We start from the raw sequence: 21,584 nt of genomic DNA on the forward strand, positions 1-21,584 counted from the left end.
ATAAATCACACACTAACCTTCAAGACTGTAGAGAATACAATCACAGTTTGTGCAATCTCTCCTTAAAAGTTAACACTTTAAATATTATTCTGGCAAATCTATGCTGTACTTCCTGCAACACCAAGAAGTTGTACAGCCAGTTTGGAAAGTATAGTGCTGAGAAATGCTTGCATTACTTCAGGATCATCAAACTATGTTTTTAGGCAACTGACACATGACAACTAATCCCTTGTATATTCTTCACTCCTTGAATAAAGGCTATCATCCCTATTAGCCTTTTTGATTTTATTTTGTGTGAGTTAATGACAGCAAATGAACCCCAAATCTCTTCAGATCTCTACTGTTTTTATACAACTTTATCCTTTGTAGGTCCAAAGCAGGTGAATTCATATTTATTAATATTGCAACCTCTTTGCCATTTTTTGCTAATTTACATCATCTATCAATATCTCTGCAATTCTTTACTTCCACCTACAGACTAACAATGTTGTCTATCATTGTGTCATTTGCAAACTTGGGTTGGATTCACAAATTTTTATTCCACCATCTAATTTGTGTAGACATTTGTGAATCTGACACAAACCCCTGTATATACTAGAACAAAGAACAAAGAAAATTACAGCACAAGAACAGGCCCTTCGACCCTCCAAGCCTGCACCGACATGCTGCCCATCACAACTAAAACCCCCTCCCCTTCCACGGACCGTATCCCTCTACTCCCATCCTATTTATGTATTTGTCAAGACACCCTTTAAAGGTCACTATAGTACCTGCTTCTACTGCTCCCCCGGCAGTGAGTTCCAGGCACCCACCACCCTCTGTATAAAAAAATCTGCCTCGTACATCACCTTTAGACCTTGCCCCTCGCACCTTAAACCTACACTCCCAAGTAACTGACCTTCCACCCTGGGAAAAAACTTCTGACTGTCCACTCTGTCCATGCCCTTCATAACCTTGTCGACCTCTATCAGGTCACCCCTAAATCTCCATCGTTCCAGTGAGAACAACCCAAGTTTCTCCAACCTTTCCTCATGGCTAATGCCCTCCATAACAGGCAACATCCTGGTAAATTTCTTCTGTACCCTGTCCAAAGCCATAGCATCCTTTGGTAATGTGGTGACCAGAATTGAACACAATATTTCAAATGTGGCCTAACTAAGGTTCTATAAAGCTGCAACATTACCTGCTAATTTAAAAACTCAGTACCCCGGCCGATGTTGACAAGCATGCCATATGCCTTGTTGACTACCTTTTCTACCTGCGTTGCCACTTTTGGTGACCAGTGTACCTGTACACCCGGATCCCTCTGCCTAACAGTATTCCTAAGGGTTCTGCTGTTTACTGTATATTTTCCATCCGGATTAGACCTTCTAAAATGCATTACCTCACATTTTTGTCCATATTAAACTACATCTGCCATCTCTCTGCCCAGGTCACCAACCATTCTATATCCAACTGTATCCACTGACAGTCCTCATCGCTATCCACAATTCCACCAACCTTTGTGTCATCGGCAAACTTACTAATCAGACCAGTTACATTCTCCTCCAGATCATTTATATATATTACAAACAGCAAAGGTCTCACTGATCCCTGAGGAACACCACTAGTCACACCCCTCCACTCAGAAACACATCCTTCCACTGCTACCCTCTGTCTTCTATGACCGAGCTAGTGTTTTTTATCCATCGTGCAAGCTCATCTCTGACCCCGTGCAACTTTATCTTCTGTGTCAGTCTGCCTTGAGGAACCATGTCAAAGGTCCCTCATGACAGACTGAGACAGAAGGTAAAGTCACGTTTATGACTATTCATCACGTACTGCTAATTAGTATTCTTTTGCTGTATTGTTATGGGCAATATCACAGTGATCAGTTCTGAGGATTATATAACAGTTGAAAAAAGTAAAAAGAAACTTTATGAAGATAAATTTCTTTTTGTAGTTTCAGTCGCCCTTACTCTCTCTCTAGTCACCCTTCATATTCATTGCATCATTTTCATAGGCCACAAAGCTGTGTGCTACCTTTTGCATATTAGTTGCTTGTTCTTTTAGTTTTGTGTTATCTTTTAACTCTTGTTGCCTGCGAGGAGTTTGACAAATGACTCTTTCCCATTAGCCAAAATAACCAGTTCTGGATCCCATTGAGCACATAATTTTCCTTCACCTGGAGATAGTAGGAAGGGCCAATAATTGAACAATTTGACCCTGGAAGGAGAATCACCCCCTTTCTCAACAATTAAGTTCTGGAAAGAAAGGACCTTGAATCATCAATTAATAGCCACATAAGGGGCTAAATTGCTACTGTCCTGATTGCTTAAGAGACAAGAAAAGTGGCTAGCTTCCAGATTGGGGTACAAGCTGCATTGAGGACAAGGCTGTATTTGCCCCTGTCTGGGAACATCTAGGAGCAATGATGGCTGAGTAGGAGGTGGCCGATGAAAAGTACCCAATTCTCCTCGTCACTGACTCATCTGAACCCTCCCACTCCACAAGGCCCAAAAGGAAAAGGATTGCCTTTTCGCTGTTAAATTCACTGAATGTAGGTTGTCAGTCATAATCTCTGTGACCCAGAAACTGATGGCCTCTGAATGGTTGGCAGCTTCTCAGTATTTTGAGCCTGTGCTTTGCTGAGAAGACTATTGGTCAGCTCTAATACTGGAGATCAACATGGCGAGCATTTTCTTTGATGGAAGTAGAGAGTTAGTCACCATTAAATATGCCCATCCCCACATATTAGCTACAAAATGGAAATTCTCAGCCTAAGTTAATTTTTCTGTACCTCCAACTGATATTTTGTATTTTTGCCACTAATAGATTTATTCATTTTCATGTGGATCATCTGTTTCACCACACCAAGGGCATCCCTATCTAAATCCAGAGCCTTAATCACTGTTTCACAAATTTCTTTTTACTCGTGGTGTCAAAAGTACAATTTTTACTTGTAACTTCAGACATTTCCCATTTGTTTGATTTCAAACTATGATCAGTACTAGCTTTTCTAATTGAGTCAATCCCATGCAATCAAATTCTACTTTAAAATCCTATAGACAACTTACTCTTCCTGATAAGATTCTGTTCTCAGCATGGTTCAGGTGGAACAAATTTCAACTGTACAGTCCCTTGCTACTTGGTGCCAATATTCCATGTAATGGAAATCAGCTTTTCCGCATCAGACCTTAAGCAACTTGCTCACCTCCCTAACCTACTTATTTCTATGCCATTTTATCTGTGACTTGGGCAGTAATCTAGAGACCATGTCTTTAATTCATCTCCCCATTGCTGGTTCTCTGCAATCAGGATCTCTTGCCTACACCTTCCAATATTGTTGGTCCCAACATGGATCACAATGGCAGGATCTTCTCCTCTCTTTCAAGCTGGTTTGAGATGTCCTTCACTATGGCACCAAGTAAGCACACACAATACTGGTGTCTTGCTTTTGTGTGCCAATAATATTAACTTTCACTTTGGTTATTAGTTCCCTACAACTACAACACTACACTACTCATCCTCTCCAATTCTCTTCTTTCTGCTCCAAGGTGTCAGTGTCCAACATTTTTGACCCTTATCTTCACAGGTAACATGTACAATGTGTTTTTCAGATACCTCTGCTATGCATATGCATACACACACACACGCACACGCACACATACACAGTCACACACACACAACCCATTATGAACCTGCATGTCTCTTGGAGGTGTGACTGACATCTGGAGAAAATTGTTTGATTCTGTTCCCCCTTCCTTATGTGCCCAAGTGTCTCCAACTCATATTCCAACATGATAACTCTGAGGCAGAGAATTTCAAGAGGGAATCATCTATTGCAGATGTGTTCCCTTTGGAGTTCAAAATGATTTGCTTTCAGAGAACATGTCAGTAAGTGTTGTAAGGAACACTAGAAAACACTTCAGTAGTGAAGCCAGAGATAGTAGGAACTGCAGATGCTGGAGAATCTGAGATAACAAGGTGCAGAGCTGAATGAACACAGCAGGTTAAGCAGCATCAGAGGAGCAGGAAGGCTGATGTTTTGGGTGGGTCTAGACCGGAAACGTCAGCTTTCCTGCTCCACTGATGCTGCTTGGCTTGCTGTGCTCATCCAGCTCTATACCTTGTTATCTCAGTGATGAAGTGTTCTCTTCTGTTTAATTCACTTTATCTTTGATGGCAAGATTCTACTTCTTCTCCCACTGTCAAGCAAAATTGTTCTTCTAGGTAATGCATTTAAGGAACTTAATCCACTAGATATTCCAGCTTTTTTTTAAATCAAAAATCATCTCATTCCTGTGTTTTTTGGTTCCTGATCCTTCTGCCAATGGTAAAATCTGTCAAAACCCCTTATAGTTTTAAACACTGCTGTTAAATTACCCTTCCATCTTCTGTGCTCTAAAAAGAAGTATCCCGTTGATGACTACAATCCTTATTATTCTGGCAAATCTTCCTTGCAGTCTCTGCTAGACCATGACAACCTTTATGTCAGTCATTTTCCATTGAATACTGTGAGCAGTTGCAGAAGGTTCTGGTGTATGTTTCTCTTCATTCCATCAGTAGGTAATGCTCTTTCGCCCCTGGTTTGAATACTTGAAAAGTCACCATGTGGAAAATTCAGTACCTGTGAAATAATACTTTCTCCAGCTCACCATGTGCTGTTTTGGATTGTATAATATATAATTTAATTTACCATACACCTTATAATTAATTATTTTGTGCAAATGAATGGGGCTATTTCTGAAAGGAGGATGGCATAATGATTTTTTTTAAATGACCTTTTTTCCATAAATAATGACGTTGTTGGAATTTTCTTAGGATATTCAAACAGCTTTTGTTGGTATACTTATTTGTATGTCAAGTTATGCATTACTCCAACAATGATGAGTTATAAGAGGTGATTCTAGACACTAGTGCTTCCAATTCTAGTCCACTGATCACAGGAAGTACATCTGTAATGGCAGGAAGTCACTGCCTGTGCTGTTTCCCAAATTGCACATCTACCAGGAATATCCCCCTATAGTCAGTTATTTTATAGCCTAACATTCTCAATCAACTGACTACAGCTGAGGCAGCCTCTATTGTTCTGCACGTAACGTTCTTACATTCACATTTCCTCCAGCTGAGAAGCCTAGTATTAACTTATTGCTACATTCCTTCCCACTCAGCTATTCTCACCCTGGACTGGAATAAGACACTGACAGGCATTTGTTTCTTTCTCTTGCAGAGGCAGAAGTGCAGCCTGGCCCTGGAAACTAGTTCCATCATGCTAGCTCAGCTTCTTCATTTTTTCTACAAGAAGCAACCCACAGGGAAAGGCTTGAACAGTGTTTCAAGTGCTGACTCTTCTCATTGGCCAGTTTACAAAAGACTAAAACTATAGGCATTGGATCTTTTATTGGTTTCCGCTCTTTCTCTTTGTTTTAAAATGAACTGTTGTTTTGCACAGGTGGAGAATTCTTGAAGTTTTTATGAATATGGGCTCTAGGCCTCCAATGAATAGAAGTGGCATTGTACAGCGTAATCTTAACAGGGGATCTGAGGCCTTACAAATGATGCCGTAAAGCTGTAAAACAAATATTTGTTGAAGGGCTTCTTACAAGTACAGCATAAGCATGGAAGTACAGAAGTCATCAAATGACATTTCCTTATTTCAGGATTGTTTTTTCCATTCCAAACTTCAAACTTCCTTTCAAACTTCATTAAACTGCAACTGTAAGACATGCAGTAATGACTTTTTAATGAAACCTATCTTTATCCAACACCACCAATAATTTACCACCTCTTTCTGCAGTTGGTGTAATTTGATTTAATTTGTTGATTTATATGTTTCTATTGAACCCTGCTCTAATATAATTGCAGAGCTCTTGTTTGCAGCAAAATGGCTCCCTACATGTAACTCCATCAACAAAAATATCTATATTTGTCTTCCATTCCACCTCTTCCTTAGCTCATCTGTTGCTGAAATGCTCATCCACGTGCATTTGTTATCTCTGGATCTGATTATTCCAGTTCTCTCCTGGTTGACCTCCATCTTCCACACTGTATAAGCTCATCCATCCAAATTGCTGCTCCCATTTTCCCAACTCCACCAGAGGATTTTCACCCATAATAATCATTATGCTCATGGACCTATTGGTTGGCAGTCCACAATGATGTAATTTTCACATTCTCTTCCATATGTTCAAATCCTTCCATGACTTTGCAACTCTCTATGCATCCTCTTCTAACCCTACAACCCCTTCACTTTGCTGCTTTTGATCTACTGAGCTCTTAGTTGGTCTCTTATTGGAAGCTATGCCTTCAGCTGCCTAAACTAAAGAAGTGGAATTTAGCCCCGAAAACACTTGACCTCTATACCTTGGCTTCCTGTTTTAAGGCATTCCTTAAAATTCTGTTTCATCAAGCTCTTGTTCTTTCTGTTCTGATATTTCTTTATGGAAAAATTAGTTTAATACTGCTTCTGCAAGGTGTTTTGGAATGTGTTGCTATGTTAAAGGCACTAATCATGCAAGTTGTTGTTCATAAACATTGCTTTTGAGAACCTTCGTATTTCCACTATTTCTGTCTGATGGAAGTATGCAGTGTCAAATTGGTAATTTATCTGAACATTATAGTACAGCAGTAGAGGTTTGCTTGTTTTCCACATTTGGAACTTTACAAAATATGTAAACAAATAAGGTGGGTATGTTATATTTAATGTTGTCCAATAGCAATTATACTTAACTTTTAAACAAGCTGTCTTGCAAAAATGTTACAATTGAAAAGTACTACAGATGCTGGAAATCTGAAATAAAGATACAAAGTACTGGAAACACTCAGCATGTCGGGCAACATCAATGAAAAGAAATGGAGTTAATGCTTCAGGGTGATACAGGATCATTGACTTGAGACTTTAACTCTGTTTCTTTAGCTGCAGCCTGACCTGCTGATTATTTCTAGCATTTTCTGTTTCATTGTGTAAATAATTTATTTATACCTGAATTGTTAGACAGGAATTAGCAGTAACTCTCCTACAGAGCATCTCTGCCAGAGCTTTTCAGTGTAGTTTCCAAGGCTTACTCATCTTCTGCTCCTTTTTAAATCACCTTTCTTCCGTCTTGGAATTGGGCACATTTGTTGCTGATTTCCAGATATTCAGAACCGTTTTCAACTCTTCGTACACTGAAACTATTTATAAGCTGTAAGAGTTGGACAATATTCAGACTTGGGCAGATAAGAGGCAAGTTAGATTTGCAGCATGCAAGTGCCAGGCATCTCCAGCAAAGTAGAATCTAGCCATCACCCTGTGACATTCAACAGCATCTCTATCACTGAATTCCCTGCTATCTACATCCTGGAAATTCCATTCACCAAAAACTGAACCGAACAAGCCATGTGAATACTTGGTCTATAAGCGCAGATGTCGTGGCCAGTTGTAGTAAATAACTCACCTCCTGACTCCCCAGCGTCTGACCACAATGTACATACTCACATCAGGAATACGATGGAGTACTTCTCATTTGCCTGGATGTGTTCAATTCCAACAACTCTCAAGAAGCGTGCCACCACATCCATCCCATTCAGCTTTTATTTTCCTTCACCACAATGCTGCAGTGTGTATCATTTACAGGATGCACCACAGGCACTCACAAACGCTCCTTCAACAGGACCTTTCAAACCTATCACCTTAACTGCCTACTAAGACACAGGCAGAAGATTCATGGCAGCAGAAACACCCCCTGCAGCTTCCCCTCAGAATCACACAACATCTAAACTTGGAACTATATCACCTTTCCTTCACTGTTACTGGGTCAAAATCCTGTAATTTTCCTCCTAGAAATGTTCCTGCATTCTAGGGACTGCATTGGTTCAACAATGCAGTTCACCACCATCACTTCAAGTGGAATTTGGAACAGACACTAAATGGCTGAAAAATGAAGCCCACATATTATGAATAAATACACATTAAAAAGTTAAATGTTCAGAATTTTGGAATTGTTACAAGGCAGAAGAAACAAAGAAACAAAGAAACCTACAGCACAGGAACAGGCCCTTCGGCCCTCCAAGCCTGCGCCGATCAAGATCCTCTGTCTAACCTGTCATCTATTTTCTAACGGTCTGTGTCCATTTGCTCCCTGCCCATCCATGTACCTGTCCAAATATATCTTAAAAGACGCTAACGTGTCTGCGTCTACCACCTCCGCTAGCAACGCGTTCCAGGTGCCCACCACCCTCTGTGTAAAGAACTTTCCACGCATATCTCCCCTAAACTTTCCTCCTCTCATTTTGAACTCATGACCCCTAGTAATTGAGTCCCCCACTCTGGGAAAAAGCTTTTTGCTATCCATCATGTGTTCCGTGGCTCTTTAAATGAGCACTTCACTTAGCACCATTCTCTTGTTATGCCCCCATAACCCTGCTAATTATTTCTCTTCAGATAGCAGTGCCGTCCCGTTTCTAACTCCTAAGTTGAACCTGACATGTTGAGGCAGTGCATCGTAGATACAACCATTCACTGCATTAAAAAGCGTTTCCACATATAGCTTTTTCTTTTATCAATTATTTAATCTGTTCCTTCGCATGTTTTGGGAATATTTTTTCTGTCTATTGTGTGCAGGCCCTTTTTGATTTTGAATTTTTTTTGCTATCAAATCTGTCTTTTCTCCAAGGAAAACTATTTTAACTTGTGCAACTTCTCTTCATAATTGCATGCCTTCACCCTTTGAGCCATTCTCAATAAAGAAACAATTCAGCATATTGCACATCCTACTGTATCACAGGGATATTCACCTCATTTAGTTGAAGCAGTACTGTTTTAGAAAGGGCTTGAGTTGTGCATATTGTGTAGGGATCTCTTTTGATAAAAGCAGTCACTAAACTCTAAAAGCTGTAGAAAATATTGTAATGCAGAGTTTGTGAGCTATCGCCTTTGTACATGGAACCTGGGGGATCATCAGCAAAGGTTCAATTCATGACTCATTAACATGAAAATCATTCAAATTACTAATACAAATAAAAATAATTATAAATGGTTTCTTCACCAATGAGACAACTGAACCGAAGGTAGCCCCTTCCAAAATTGCCCAAATTTCAAACTGGATGAAACATGAAAGAAGTATTAGTAAAAACATAAAATGCTGGAAGCACACATCAGGTCTGCCTAAAGTGTCAAAGAACCTGTAACCTCAGTTTGACTGAGTTTCAGAGCTTGTAAGCTGTCACTGCTGGAGATTAACTTGCAAGAAGTTATTCAATCCTGCTGTAATTATCACTGATACAGTGACTTCATGCAGGTACACTTAAATAAGTATTTGGAAGAAGTGTTGATAACTAAAATATTAAAACAATTCTGTGAGAGTTAGTTTTGTCTAAAGGTCGGTGCTCCAAACTAACCTCTTTTTTTTTGGAATAACGGTCCTGCACTTTGTCAAACCTCACTGGGGTAGGGCACTGGAAATCAAGCCCTGCTATTTTTGGAGTGGTCCCAAGAGTAAAATGAACAACATTCCCAATTTACTTATCTTTGAGGACCAAGGTTTCTGTAGTTAAGAGGAATTGATATCATTTACAATTAAATAGACTCTAGCTATATGTAAACAACAAACCTGTTTGAATATAACTGTGCTGGTTAAAACTCTAACCCATTATAAAAGTCCCTCTACACAAACAAACACACCTGCAGACAATGAAATGTGAGGCTGGATGAACACAGCAGGCCCAGCAGCATCTCAGGAGCACAAAAGCTGACGTTTCGGGCCTAGACCCCTCTCTGATGAAGGGTCTAGGCCCGAAACGTCAGCTTTTGTGCTCCTGAGATGCTGATGGGCCTGCTGTGTTCATCCAGCCTCACATTTCATTATCTTGGATTCTCCAGCATCTGCAGTTCCCATTATCACTCACACCTGCAGACAATCATTGGTACTGTGGGTAGAGGGATAAACTGGGAAGCCAGTTAAATGGCCCTTGTTCACAGGGTTTACTGTGATGATGCTTTTGGTTGTCAGAACATGCTGTTAACATATACCATAAGAGACTGTAAGACATAGGAGCAGGTTGCACCATTCAGCCCATCGAATCTGCTCCTATTTTCAATGAGATCATGACTGATCTGATAAACAACAATTCCATTCCCCCCCCCCCCATCCACTTTTCCACATAACCCTTTACACCCTTAATGATTAAAAAGTCTGTCTATCTCAGTCTTGGATATAGTGAACCACCCAGCCTCGACAGCCCTCTGCAGTAAAGAATTCTATACATTCACAATGGCCTGAAAGAAGAGATTATACCCCCTCTCTGCCTTAAACATGTGACACCACATTTTGAGAAAATGCTCTATAATCCTAGACTCTCCCACAAGGAATACCAACCTCTCTGCATCTACCCCGTCAAAACCCCTAAAAATCATGTATGTGTTAATAAGGTTGCCTTTTGTCCTTCAAAATGTAATGCGTACAGGACCATCTTACTCAATCTCTCCCCACAAGACAGTCCCTCTCTATCAGCCCAGTGAATCTTCCAAGTTCTGCTTCTAATGCCAATGTATCTTTCCTTCGATAAGGTGCTCCAAAATGTTTGCATCCCAGATGTGGTCTGACTAGTGCAATGTATAGTTTTAGCAAGATCTACCTACTTTTATGCTCCATTCTCTTTGAAATAAAAGCCAACACACTCTTTACCTTCCCTATTACCTACTTAACTTAGCTGGGAGTGTTGTGATTTGTATATAAGGACTCCCAAATATTCTCTAGTGCAGCTTTCTATAGTCCTTTTCCATTTAGATAATCTTCAACTCATCTGTTGTTCCTGCCAAAGTTCATAACCTCACATTTTCTAACAGCATATCCTATCCACCCAGTTTGTGTCCAGATGCTTAACCTATCTTTATTTCCCTGTAGACTCTTTGTGTCATCCTCATCACTTGCCTTTCCTGCTAATTTTGTGTTGTCTGATCTCCTCGCACTTTCACTTGCTTGCGGGTGGTACAGAGTGATTGGTTCACAATTTATAAACACACTGACTTATTGGTTGAAAGCAACTTCATCCAGTAACTAGTGAGGGAAAATATATTGGCTTTCTTCAGGCATTTTTTACTGTAGAGGAAAGGACAGCACCTCTCCTTCCAGAGGCCTAAAGACTTCTGACTATATTGTTCACATTATTAAGCTACTCTGCTACCTGAGAGCCAATCATGTAGTTATAGGCAGGCAGAAGGCCTTTGTCATCAACAATTGTTTACGATTGTAAAGACAGGCTATTCATTATTTGAGAACCAAATCTCACTTTGTGTGGACCCTCTTCAGCCAATTCATTTGCAACTAAACTTCCTGCACTGGTTGAACAAACGTCAGTGTAAGCAATACTTATAATAAGTGGAGATAATGGGAACTGCAGATGCTGGAGAATCCGAGATAACAAAGTGTGGAGCTGGATGAACACAGCAGGCCAAGCAGCATCTTAGGAGCACTAAAGCTGACGTTTTGGGCCGAGCCCCTTCACCAGAAAGGGTTTGATGAAGGGTCTGGGCCCGAAACGTCAGCTTTAGTGCTCCTAAGATGGTGCTTGGCCTGCTGTGTTCATCCAGCTCCACACTTTGTTATTTCTTATAATAAGTGGAGACAGCTTGCTTTTAACAAGTGCTGCAATCCCTTCACATCCCAGTGTTAAATAAGTCCTTTTCCCATTTCAATCCAGAATCAAAAATACAGAAAAATAGAGAAAAGTCTTCACAACATATATTTTACTGATTGATGCCTCAGCATTTTTACTAACTAGATAATTATTCTTGATTTTTCTAATGAACACTGAACCGACTTGAGATTGTAGATTATTCCTCATGCTGGGAAGAGTTTAAAAACTTCAGTCAGCTATGTAAACAAATCTGCCTGGTTAATACTACAGATTTACTGAGCTCCTTAACACACTACATTTCACTTAAGGCTTGATCAAGGTTTAGATTAATCATAATGGAATATTGATGTTTTGATGTCTTCTAATTTTTGGCACCGTAGGATAGAAATTGTGTTCTGCAAAGTTTACATTTGAAGTCTCCTTGAATGGCAGACATTTTAAGTTGCACACAAAGGAATGAACAGTGACTACAACTTGCCTTTATCTTGGGTCATTAACGTAGCAAAATACTTCAAGGCACTTCACAGCAGCATTCCCAATCAAAATCTCACACTGAGCTAGATGACGAAAGATTAGAAAGATTAGGTCCTAAAAATGCTCAGTGAGAGACAGGAGACAGAAACTTGGGAGGGCAAATCATATAGGATCAGATATACACTATTAAGCCATTTTACTGAAGAGAATTCCTATCCTCAGATCTCTCTGCTAAGATTATAGCTATTTATTAATTTTCAGTGTACACGGGGGTAATTTTCTGATTTTGTTCTTCTGGCAGGCAGCTCTCTGGCAGGAAGATCATATTAGCAGTATCAATTAATCGTTGTACATTTACATTTTCAAGCATGAAAAGCTCCTCACCATCAGAACGAAGTTGAAAAATGACTCCTCTAAATTTTTCATGAAAAGAGATTTGAAAAAGAATTGTTTTAAAACCAATTTGGGGCATTCTACTTAATCAATTGACATGGAGTGTGGGTGTAAATTGACTGGTACAGTATGGCTTTGCTGTGGGTTGGTAAAGAAGATAGAAAGTGTAATTGAGTTTTCTCAGTGACTGAGATCTGCTGGGTTTGTTACTGGGGGTGAATTTATTTGTAAGGTAGGGGAACAGGATTATCTTTACTAATGGTTGAGTCTGGAGAAAGTAAGATGAGACTGGCACAAAAAGATGGATTCACTGCAATTACAACAAACATATTTGGCATTGATTTAGCAGTTGATTTGGACTCTTAACCATTTCTGCAAAGCTTTTTGAGGTATTGCTGACGCATAAGTGGTTTTTTAAACTATGGGGAAACTTTGTTTCTTTTATCACACCTGGGCCTATAGCACTCAGTGTAAAAGGAAAAGTGTCCAGGATAAGGTTTGTTTAGAGATTATCCTCTTTCATACAATTCCTACAGTGTGGAAACAGTCCGTTTAGCTCATCGAGTCCACACTGGCCCTCCGATGAGCAGCCAGTCCACACCCACCCCCCTACCCTACAGCACTGTATTTCCCCTGGCTAATCCACCAAGCCTGTTTATCCCTGGACTCAATGGGCAATTTCCCATGGCCAATCCAGCTGACCTGCATGTCTTTGGACTGTGGGAGGAAACTGGAGCACCCAGAAGAAATTCACACAGACACAGGGAGAACATGCAAACTCCATGTAGACAGTTGCCTGAGGGTGGAATCAAACCCAAGTCCCTGGCACTGTGAGGCAGCAGGACTGAGCCACTGTGCCATCTCATTCTGAAGTCAATGTGAGAAACTAGGAATTATGAGGCAGCAAAAAGATTTTAAAGTCCAAAGACACAAGTCTTTAAAGACTATCAGACAAGTAAACAGATTCATGGAACGCTGTAAAGCTTCCTTTTTTTTGGAGTCTCACTTAGATTCCATAATAGAAGCCCTGCCCCAAATTCTGAATGACTTAACCTTTGCCAATATGAGAACAGGGTTGAGTGTAATTCGCAAAGGCAAGAAAATCAAACTCAGCAGGATCACTTAGATTCATTTCTGAGTTGAAATGCACCCCATTTTGACAGGTCTACTTGAACCCCAAAGTCTGCAAATCCAGTTATGGGGTTGACGCAAACATGTGTGAGAAACGTCTGTACACTGTTGTGACACGAGGTTTTTAAATGATCATTCCTTCAACTTAAAGGAGAGAGGCTGCACCTATTGGTTGGAGAATTTATTTTAAAAAAATGAAACTCCCCTGGACTATTTTGATTGATTAAAAGATGGTAAAAGATGTACCATTTGATTGTGCATTTTCAGTAGAGCACTTTGTTGATGCTTCCTCAAGGCTATCTTCCTCATTATGAATGCCTTTCTGAGCTTCAAAAGCTATAATTATCCGATCAAAGGGAATCTGAGTTCAAAATGTGACTGACAGCTAAAGAGGCTCATCAAGGATTAGTTGCCTGAAATATGGGGTTTAAATAGAAGATTGTATCTTAAATAAGAGATACACCGGATGAGAATTTAAGTCTCTGGATGGACTTTAAGAACAGGAGCTCTTTTCACGGTCAAGTGTGTCACAATGAGAGCTGTATCGCTAGAAGAATTAGTTTTACATCTTCACTGGCTCCTAATGGATACCCATGATTGAAGCTGTGAATGAGTCACTGTGGAGATGATATGGAGGGAATGTGGGGCCATGCGGAGTGTGTAGATGGCATTGAGTTACATAAGTCTGAGGATTTAGGAACAAGAGACTATGGTGGATGAGGGCTAAAGTGTTTAACAATCTTTAAAACAACTTGGACAATACCACCAAAGAACTGTGTCATGCCTTCTAGCAGCTCACTTTGACATTAGCTTGGGCCTGTGCTCTGTATCACCAGCCCCAATTCAATCACCTTCTAACACTTCCACAGTTCTGCAAGATACCTACCTTAGTACTCCACATCTGGCGCGTGATCCTAAAGTTAGTCCGAGGCACTTTACAAGTGAAATTAAGAAATTCTTGTCACACAAAGATAAATAGAAATGTGGAATTATCTCCCGCAAAGCTATATGAATTTGGGACATTTGAAGTCTGAGATTGATATTTAAGCATGTCAAGGGATGTGGAGTAAAAGCAAATAAGTGGAGATGAGATGTAGATCAAACATGATCTAATTGGTTAGCAGAGTAGTCTTGAGGGATGAAATGGGCTGCTGCTCCTTTTAATGTTCTTATACACCAGATCTTCCACCCATCAATTTAATTGGACAGAAAATCGAACATCCTATTCAATGCAATTTTCCTTCATATATGTTTTCATTTTAAAATTTAATCAGTCAAATAATGACAATTTATCTTGCAGTCAACCTGAGAATCACATCAAACAAACTAAGTAAATGTGACAAGGGCAAACTGACAAAATTGAAGAGAACACTCAACCATCTGGAAAGATTTAATGATAGATTCACTGAGGAAATAAAAAGATCCAACCTTCACATTCAGTTATCCACTTTCTTGCTTTGTTATATAGATTTCACACAATAACAAAATTTCATTTCACCGTCATTACTGAAAAATCTTCAAGGAATTGTTTTGACTGTTTTTAACTCTGAATCTGCCTTAACTTGTGGCCGGGCAACTAAAGCAGTAAATCACTTACCTTTGTAATTATTTGGAATGCACATTTTTTGTCACTGGACAAAACATTCTTTTTATTCCATACAGTCCTTTGAACAAATGGAGTTGCCAAAACATGCAGGATAAAAAGCTGATTCCTCCTCCAGTCTGTGCCTGAATGGAGCCAGAGATTTTGTGTTAATTTAGTCGCTTATCCATCCTAGTGCTTGGGGGAAGCATCTGACTGTCGTTAGCTGTCTTGGACCGTCATTTATTTGATTACCTGTATGTGGTGTACTGTTTTGTGTAGATTGTCAATGTATGTGATGTATGTTATAGTACCTGCCTACACTGCTCTTAATAATAAATGTGTATGATTACTTTGCATAATATGTTTCAGAGCACAGAGTTTACTATTCACCACTGATTAATATGCACCACTTCTGTGATGTCCAAATGATTTATTCATGTTGTTTGTTGCTTCCACTAATTGCTGTCTTTTGAACAAATGGAATGAATAACTTATTTTTCTATTATCATTGTTGCTGTTGAACTCTTAGAACGTGACACTAGCAAGTTACAGAAGCTGAACACAGATGAGCAATTGATCAGGATTGTACTTTGTTACATGTTTAGAAGTCTACTAGAATTTAGTTCCAAATGATTTTTAAAATTTTACAATTTGGGCATAGAATCGAAGAAGAAATCTTCCTTGTAAAATTCCAAGTTCAATGCAATTTAAAAAAAATGTATGATTCAGTGACTCCATGGAGAAAGGAACAGTCCTTAAAAAAAGACCCACTGTTGTTATCTGTAGTGGAGGAAAATTGGCATAGAGCCATAGAGTCATAGCATATAGTCTCATTCTACCGAGAACTATCTCTACGAAGCACCATGCTTGTAGAATTTGGTGAGTGTAGGAAGAGGTACTGTTCTGTTATTTAAAATAAACAGGAACAATCTTGGAAACAGATTACCGAACTGTAACAGCTGAAATCCAGCGGCATTATTTAAAATTATACTTTAAACAATGTACGAACTGAGAAAGGAGATTAGAGAATTTTATTTAGAACAATGATGAGTAGCTGAGAGCTCCTAGCTTGTAATTCTTGCAGCATGTGGAAACTTCAAGACACTTTGTGTCCTGGGGGGAATATATTTGTAGGAAATCCCTGCAGCTGTTTAACTCCATATCAGGCTTTTTGAGATTGAGTGGCAACTGGACTCACATCAAAACATTAGGGAGGATGAGAGTTTTCTGGTTTACAATTTTAAGGAAGTGGCCACTCCACAAACTGGGAGTCCACAGTGGTAGATGGAAAACCACCAGGAAGCTGAGGAATCTGTGGATTTCATACCTCTCTCAATCTAGTACCCAGCATGGAGACTGCTGGAACTCATAATGCCTTGAAGGAATGCATTTAAGACCAATAGAGTCCCACATGGATTTTTGTCTTTCAATGCTAGAATGTCTTGCAGAGAGAGTACAAAATATTCTGCAGGGAGAGATTGAGTGAGAAATTAACAAATGACAAGAAGATGGACGCTGTTGGAGTCCTTTATGGTCCTGTTTTCAGGAGCTAGGGAAAAAGTAAAATGTAGGACCTCAAAATAATAATCACTACATTAATGATAGTGTTGTAAGCTAAGGAGACTAGAAATATGCAGATAGGAAAGAGATGGTACAGGAGAAAGAGCTTTAATTCTTTGGAAGAAGGCACCCATTCAAAAGTGAACCTCAACATGAGCCAATGCCATTCTCTTGAGGTTGACTAATGTAATTGCATAAATTTTAAATTATGTTAGCAGGATGGTGGCTATCAGCATATAAAAGTGAAAATAGAGGAATCAAATAAAAGGTCTTGGATGTACTACGGAAAGATGTGGTATCACATTAGATAGAAAGAGATTAAGTGGATCGTAGAGGAATACAAAGACAAGTTTCCCTATATACATATGTAGAATACAAAGTGTGGTGATTATTGTTGATGAGCTATAAGGACAAATAACCATGTTGGATGATGATATAGTTAGCAATATTGGAAACATGGTGCTGCATTTTACCAAGGATGTGTAGTCTTTAGGGATGTTGCAAATAAGATTTGGAACATAGAACAGTACAGCACAGTACAGGCCCTTTCGCCCTTGATGTTATGCCGACCTATTTTCCTACCAAGATCAATCTACCCCGCATACCCTACATTATACTATTCTCCATATTTACAAGAATAGTTCCAAGGATGAAAGATGTCGATTATGTTGATCCATCAGCGAAATTAAGAGTTGGTTTCCTTAGAGAGGAGATGGTTGAGAAATTTGATTGAGGTCTTCAAAATCATGAGGTTTCTAAACACAGCAGATAGAAATTGGTGCCAATGGTGGAAAAGATGAGACTCAGAAATCACCATCTTAAGGTCATCTCAAAAGAATCAATTGTGATATCAGGTAAAAATATTTAAACACAATAAAATGTTGGGATCTGGAATGCACTGCCTGAGAGTATAATATCGGGCTTTCAAAAATGAATTGAATAAGTACCTGAAACCAGAAAGTTTTCGGGGCTGTGTAGAAAAGATTGGGGATTGACTTGCTATTGCTATGGCCTCCTTCTGTGCTGTAAGCGTCTTATAATTCTATTATTCACACAGAAACATCTGGGTGATCTTTAAAGATAACAAAGTGTAGAGCTGGATGAACACAGCAGGCCAAGCAGCATCTCAGGAACACAAAAGCTGACGTTTTGGGCCTAGACCCTTCATCAGAGAGGGGGATGGGGAGAGGATTCTGAAATAATTAGGGGGAGAGGAGGAGGCACACTGAAGATAGATAGAGGAGAAGATATGCGCAGAGGAGAGCATGGGTGGGGAGCCGCATCTCCATTTCCTACCTATTATCCTCATCCCGCCCCCTTCACCAGTCCGTCCTCCCCTGACTGACCTATCCCCTCCCTACTTCCCCACCCATACTCTCCTCTCCACCTATCTTCTCCTCTATCTTCAGTCCGCCTCCCGCTCTTACCCTATTTATTTCAGAATCCTCTCCCCATCCCCATTTTCTGATGAAGGGTCTAGGCCTGAAATGTCAGCTTTTGTGCTTCTGAGATGCTGCTTGGCCTGCTGTGTTCATCCAGCTCCACATTTTGTCATCTTAGATGAAGGGAAGAACTTTGTTAAATGGTGAGTGAGAATAACCTGGAACTTATGTGTCTCTTTTGGAAGTGGAAGCAATCAGTAATTTCATAAGAAAATGAATAAACTTGCAGGACCACTGGATAATAGTGAGAGTGACCGCATCCCTTTATGAAGTGCCAAGATGGACTTAGTGGAGTTAATAGTCTGCTCTGTGCCTTAACAACTCTATGACTCTATGCACTGAAACCATTTTGATAATCAGTTGTACTCTAATTCTTAATAACATAAGGCTTCTGTTAAATGGATTTGTGAGTAAAGGATTCTTTCTCCCATATTGGTAGATCTATTGGAATCAAGTGAGACATCTCTGATTGTTGCTGATCTCTGCTCTCTCTGATGTATGTAATAATTGTACCTTGATGGATAGATTAATTGTTGCTCCGCTATATCCATATTAGGATGCAGTAACAGGTGGTCATTTATACTTCTGAACAGAATGGCCATGGGAGGAATGCATTGCTGTCGGTGGTGAAGTAACAATTTATGTTTTAGTTCAACGAGGGGTTGGTAAAATAGATGTGTAAATATTGCACAATGTATTTCTGTTATCACTCCAGAAAGTGCAGGATGTCAAAAATGTTTCAAAATGTGAGGTATTGATGTGCAAATATTTGTTCTGGAGTGGCTTCTGTTTGAATGTATGGGTTAAATGATAAATTTTATGAAATAGTTCCAAGTGAGCCATGAGAAGATCTCCTGTTTGATAAATGTGTCGCTGCCTATTCACCATGTGAGCAGTGAGTGTGTAAAAACAGAAAGCATCTATTAACTATATGATGAATGCACTCAAAAACAACACAAAAGATTTTTTTTATCAGATCATGAGATTTACAGATGAGTTTATAAATGAATAGAATCCAATTATACAAATTCACCCTTCCGGGAAAGCAATTCAGGCTGTACTTTATTAAGAATAGGATTGTAATTTGAATTTTAATTGAACATCATTGAGCAGTACAAACTATTCAGCAAGAAAATGTAAGAATATTATTCCATTGAACAGGAAAGTTTAATGTGAGCTTGTGTGGTAGCAACATCAGTTGTTACTTGTGCAGCAATCTGTCCTTACTAACTTGAGTACATTAATGGTACAGCTTTTGCCAATTTAGTTGCTAGGTTTTTTTTGGAATAAACTATTTTTATATAATTAACTGAATATTCTATGCTGGGTTTATTCTGCATTTTAATAACTTAGCATTGTTCTCATCATGTAATTAAATATTATCTTCTGTTTAGCACTCTACAGCTTTTGAATTAATTTTACCAAGAGAACCTGTTACTAGACTCATAATTGTTTCACATTCAGGGAGTGCAAAGGGAGTGGTTTAGTTTTATTGAAGTATATAAATTGTTAACCTATGTGTGAAATGGCACTATTTGTGGCTTCAGCATCTTATGTAATAAGAATGCCAATAAGGGCAACTGAAAGAGCAGGTGACCCAAGTAACCACATGTCATACTAATATATCGTTCCCTGTAATTTATGTGTGCTTAAAATACTGAGGGCCTTCTGCAATGTACTTCTGGATACAGTGACTTAATGTTTGCATTATTTTCTATTTTGGACATATCCAAATAGGCAGCCTGATATGCAATGTTAGCTTTTTTTGTAATTCTACCAGAACACTTGTGAAAAGTTACCACAAAATGAATCGTAAGGCTGTGAGAAATATATTTCTTGACTGTGTTGTGTTGTGTTCAATGGTTAACATACGTAGACAAGTTCTCAGTTCCTCAATGTCACACTGCATGGAAATACAGTGTATCAATTAAACCAGATATTAAGTTGTTTTGTATTTTCATTTTGAGCCATAATTGTGTAATTTCAGTTTTGTTTTACATTTCATTTTGTATTAAAGTTGGACAGGTGTACGCATTTCCTCCGTCATGCTGTTGCACTATGTAATGTGAAAATAAACATTGAGAAAAATGTCTCTCTGCAGTTTTTTTTGTTTCATTCAACTGCTTCCCAATTGGCAGCGTGTACGTCTGAAAAAGAAATAAAATTGATATAAATTTCTCATTTCTCATGATACTTCTCTTGTGAACTTTCTCATGGCAAATCAAAGATCACTGTATTGCTGGAGGAAGACATTTTCTGCACATAAAAGAAATTTGGAAAACATACGAGAGATCTACCTGAAGATTGTGAATTGATTTTCTCATAATTGCTTTCTGGAAAATGCTATTTACCTTATCTATTGCAGATAAATGATTTTTAAAAAGTTTGCTTCAGTTATATAATTAAATAATTTGATGTTAGATGGGACAAAGGCAAATTGAAGAAGAAGACAATTCCATATCTTGCGGATAATTTGCATGTCACCCAACTTATTAGGCAAACAGGGAATGGAGCAAGTGTAGTTTTGGAGTTGTGAGATGTTGTGCTAATTGAAGACCCATGTCTGGAAGGTGAACTGGGCTTACAAAGAGAATGGCCAAGATGATTGGCAAGAAGGCTGGGCAATACTGGTAAGATATTTATTGAGACACATGGAGGAAGTTATAACCTATCAGACTAGGGTGGGTTTTTTTTAACAAGGGAGAGATTGTAACTGAAACTTTCCCCATGTCAGGAGAGTGGTCAGTGTGCCTGCTGAATTGTACCATTATCCCAATTTCATTTTGCAAATGGTAGCAGGTCTATCATTTAAACATGTTGCATGTTCATTGTGGCTGATTTCAACTCTAACCGCATGGGCTTCCTGGATTTGCTGGAATGCACCAGGTGAGAGAACAGGCTGAGCAAATGACAGGCAAGAAAAGTTTTAACTACTGAAATCTGACTACAGGCTCTTTGCCTAACTTAAAAGACTTTTGCTCACAGGACTTGTTCTGAAAGTATATTTTCGCTATTATGGATATAATAGACAACAAACATGCTTTTGAACCATGTTTCTCAACCATCCCAGAATAACAACACGAAAGATGGAGACAATTCAGCTGTCATGTTCATGCTAGCCTTAGAATCATAGAATCCCCACAATACGGAAAGATGCCATTTCGCCCATCAAGTTCATTCTGACCCTCCACACAGGCCTACGCCCCACCCTGTTCCTCAAACCCAGCAATTCCCATGGCTAATTCACCTAGCCTGCACCTCTCTAGACACTATGGGTTATTTAACATGGCCAACCACTTCACCTGCACATCTTTGGACTGTGTACGTAAACCAGAGCAAACCCACGCAGATACGAGGAGAATCTGCAAACTTCACACAGACAGTCGTCTGAGGATGAAATC

General features: G+C 39.2%; 1 protein-coding gene across 4 annotated transcripts in view; it reads left to right on the plus strand.

The window, feature by feature from the left end:
- LOC125451703 (dual specificity calcium/calmodulin-dependent 3',5'-cyclic nucleotide phosphodiesterase 1A-like) overlaps positions 1–21,584 on the plus strand; it is a 793,424-nt gene that overhangs the window by 754,173 nt on the left and 17,667 nt on the right. The window contains exon 18 of one of the 4 annotated variants that reach the window (XM_059645776.1): positions 15,259–17,847. The exons of 2 other annotated variants lie outside the window; for them this stretch is intronic. In XM_059645776.1, coding sequence (XP_059501759.1) covers positions 15,259–15,266 — 8 coding nt within the window. In that variant the 3' untranslated portion in view covers positions 15,267–17,847. Of the gene's footprint in view, positions 1–5,212; positions 9,646–15,258; positions 17,848–21,584 lie in introns of those variants that run through there. One more of the 4 variants, XM_059645775.1, reaches the window with a different exon arrangement.

The sequence above is a fragment of the Stegostoma tigrinum genome, chromosome 5 (genome assembly GCF_030684315.1).
Source record: "Stegostoma tigrinum isolate sSteTig4 chromosome 5, sSteTig4.hap1, whole genome shotgun sequence".
In the NCBI taxonomy this organism is placed as follows: domain Eukaryota; kingdom Metazoa; phylum Chordata; class Chondrichthyes; order Orectolobiformes; family Stegostomatidae; genus Stegostoma; species Stegostoma tigrinum.